This window comes from Lottia gigantea (assembly GCF_000327385.1).
Source record: "Lottia gigantea unplaced genomic scaffold LOTGIsca_108, whole genome shotgun sequence".
NCBI lineage: Eukaryota > Metazoa > Mollusca > Gastropoda > Lottiidae > Lottia > Lottia gigantea.
The window spans coordinates 439,736-443,121 of record NW_008706957.1 but is presented as its reverse complement, the minus strand read 5'-3'; the positions used below and the strand labels follow the sequence as shown (position 1 = coordinate 443,121).

The 3,386-nt window shown below is 35.8% G+C and overlaps 1 protein-coding gene across 1 annotated transcript in view; it reads right to left on the bottom strand.

The window, feature by feature from the left end:
* The window catches only part of LOTGIDRAFT_171032 (hypothetical protein), a gene marked incomplete at both ends in the record, with an annotated part of 30,278 nt that overhangs the window by 19,642 nt on the left and 7,250 nt on the right, over nt 1–3,386 (bottom strand). The window contains 3 exons of the mRNA XM_009046890.1: nt 572–748; nt 1,746–1,876; nt 2,525–2,594. Of these exons, the coding sequence (XP_009045138.1) occupies nt 572–748; nt 1,746–1,876; nt 2,525–2,594 (378 nt within the window). The remainder of the gene's footprint in view (nt 1–571; nt 749–1,745; nt 1,877–2,524; nt 2,595–3,386) is intronic.

Genomic DNA, 3,386 nt, shown 5'->3' with positions numbered 1-3,386 from the left:
ATGTTAGACCGACAGGGAGGACAGATGGGTATAATAGACACGGAGGACAGATGGGTATAACTGACAGGGAGGACAGATATGTATAACTGACAGGCAGGACATATGGGTATAACTGACAGGGAGGACAGATGGGTATAACAGACAGGGAGGACAGATGGGTATAACTGACAGGGAGGACAAATGGGTATAACTGACAGGGGTCCTCCCTGTCCCCCCTCCTCAGATGAAGTTTCTAGCTCCTATAGTTCTATAAATAGAACAAACCAAATGTTAGACAGACAGGGAGGACAGATGGGTATAACTGACACGGAGGACAGATGGGTATAACTGACAGGGAGGACAGATATGTATAACTGACAGGCAGGACATATGGGTATAACTGACAGGGAGGACAGATGGGTATAACAGACAGGGAGGACAGATGGGTATAGCTGACAGGGAGGACAGATGGGTATAACAGACAGGGAGGACAGATGGGTATAGTACACAGGGAGGACAGATGGGTATAACAGACAGGGAGGACAGCAGCATCATATCTTCTTGCGGGTATATTAAAATTCAAGCCTCATACCAGTGGATGTTATTTCTAGTAATTTAGGGTAGAGCTGAATTGACATTGGTCCCTGTGGATGAGAATTCATTATGTCCTTTATTTTAATAAACATATAGGGTTTGGTTCCAGAGATAACAGAGCCATTACGTTTTTCATCACAACCATTGACTAAATCTTGAGCTTTTTCAGTGTCTCCTTAAATATATAAATTGTCATAGTTTTATTTACTCTCTATACAAAAATCTTTTAGATAGAGTATGGAAAACCTGTGAGAACAGTGGCCATGCCAGTAGGGGTACAGGGGGCCCCTAGAAAAATGGCTTGCACCCTCAATTGTACCCCCACTTTATTTTTAATAAATTTATGCTTATGATTTTTATGCTTTTTTGTCCCAAAATATGTGTCAAAAAAATCGATCTAATTTTTCAAAAATTTCTTGGGAGAACCCTTCCAGAAGCTCCATGAGAGGCTTGGTGCAAGACACCTCCACTAAGTTGCTGTCTTTTGAATTCAGCCTTGACGGCCCCATTGAGTCAGTCTGCACCCTATTTGTATCCCTTGTCTCAAGAGGCTGGAAGTCATGTGAAAACAGACATATAGGAAAAGTAAGCAAACATTCCAGTGGGGCATTTTACAAAAATGACAAAGGCATGAAACAACCATTCTTGAGGAGTCAGGGGCAAGTTCCTCTAGCAGAAATATTGAAATTAAAGGGCTTAAATATAGATTTCATACTATAAATAGAATCACGTTCAACAAAAATATGAGCCAGGCACACATGTTCAATTTAAAGGACAGATTCGCCATTTTGGGAGGTTGATTTGAGTCTTTATTATATGTAAATAGTCTACAGAAATACTAGAAATGAACGAATAGTTCCTTCAAAAATATCTCAAACTCAGAATTTTTTTTTGATATTTCTATATATGGCTCTTCTATATGGCAGAGTCTCAAAATAAGACGAGTAACATGGATTTGAAGACTCAAAATTGGATGGTGAGCTGTGAACACTATTACTGATTAGCTAAGCTAAACAAATTTTCTCTCCTTTTGCCTCCATCCATGTTTTGTTTATTTTCTATATGCATCTAGAGCTGCCACTTCATATAACATATACATATATGATTTGATGTTTTCAAAGTCTTGAGTAAAATAGTGGTTACCGGTATATAAAATATATATGAATACATACCATCATGGATTTCTATATAGTTTCCAATATTATCATTTAAAAATCTCATTCTTTCATCTAATAATTTTAACTTAATACATCCATTAACAGCTTCCAACAGTATCTTATAATCAGTATCGCCCACATATAACCTAAAACAAACAAAGTCAGCTAAATAGTTTCTTTACTAGTTGATAGAATCTCAGATACTTATATCCATATCGCTTTGCAGAATGAGATATAACATGCAGTTTGTCAATTTTCATGTAGAAATAATCCAGCTGATAACAGTATAAATTGCCAAAAGTATCCAATTTCAATGTAGTTATACCCCTTTGGCAAAAGTAATTCAGTTCTATCCCAATAACTTCCAGTTGCTTTCGCACTGGTAAATAAACTTATTTTGTTATTACAAAAAGTTATCCTAATAATGAAGTCTACCTCCATAGGTGGATTTCCCCTTGATATGATTCAGATAACTGACAGTGCATAACCAAACAAGAAGTTATCCGGATAAGAATATCATGTGGGGTGTCACATGAATAAACACTTCAAAATGGAGGTTTCTGTTGGTGGTGATGTTATAATTGAAATACTTGAAAATCCCAAGAACAGGATTACAAAATGTCTAGGAAGAATTTTTATAATTTTTCAGCCCCCTTCTGATGATTCATAGATACACCACAGCACAGCATAGAAACACCACAATACAGCATAGATACACCACAGCACAGCATAGATACACCACAGCACGGCATAGATACAGCACAGCATAGATACAACCAAATAAATAATCTTACCTATTAGGATGTAATAACCATATATATGAAGGTCTATATCCAATATGAATTCCCTTATAACGGTATACATCTGAAAATTATTCAAGAAACTTTGTTAAAGAAAATGTATTTGCATCTCTCAAAAGTTGCTAGTAGATTAGATATCAAGAGATGTATATTTCATTAAAGGGATTGTAAAGGTTGTAAAATGGCCTGTTTCGTTTTGTTTGAGGAATAAGTTTTTGGAGATATGAGATTTATCAAAACCTATTTAATGAAAATGCTTGAAATAAAGACATATTATGTTATAGACAGTTAGCTTTATGTTGGTATTAACATCCTTGGCAAGATCAATCATACATTTTGAATTGCTACCAAATTTCTATGAGGTGTGAATCAAAATTTAACTCGATTTGCCACTATTTTTCAATCTAAACTGAACCCTGTTAATTACCCTTGAGTTAATTTTCAAATTTTGGGTGCTAATGGGGCCCTTCATATTCTAGAGTATAAATATTTGGACTCTTGTAATCTATGTCATTTTATTCAATCAGGCTATATTCTCAAATATAAAAAAAGATTGCAGGGAAAACCTAAGAGAAAATCACAAAATAGTAAGGATTTATAGGGGAAAGGTCGGGTAATAGTAAGGATTTATAGGGGAAAGGGAGTAATAGTAAGGATTTATAGGGGAAAGGGAGTAATAGTAAGGATTTATAGGGGTAGGCATTGTAGGGGTTAATAGTAAGGATTTATAGGGGAAAGGGGGGTAATAGTAAGGATTTATAGAGGAAAGGGAGTAATAGTAAGGATTTATAGGGGTAGGCATTGTAGGGGTTAATAGTAAGGATTTATAGGGGAAAGGGGGGTAATAGTAAGGATT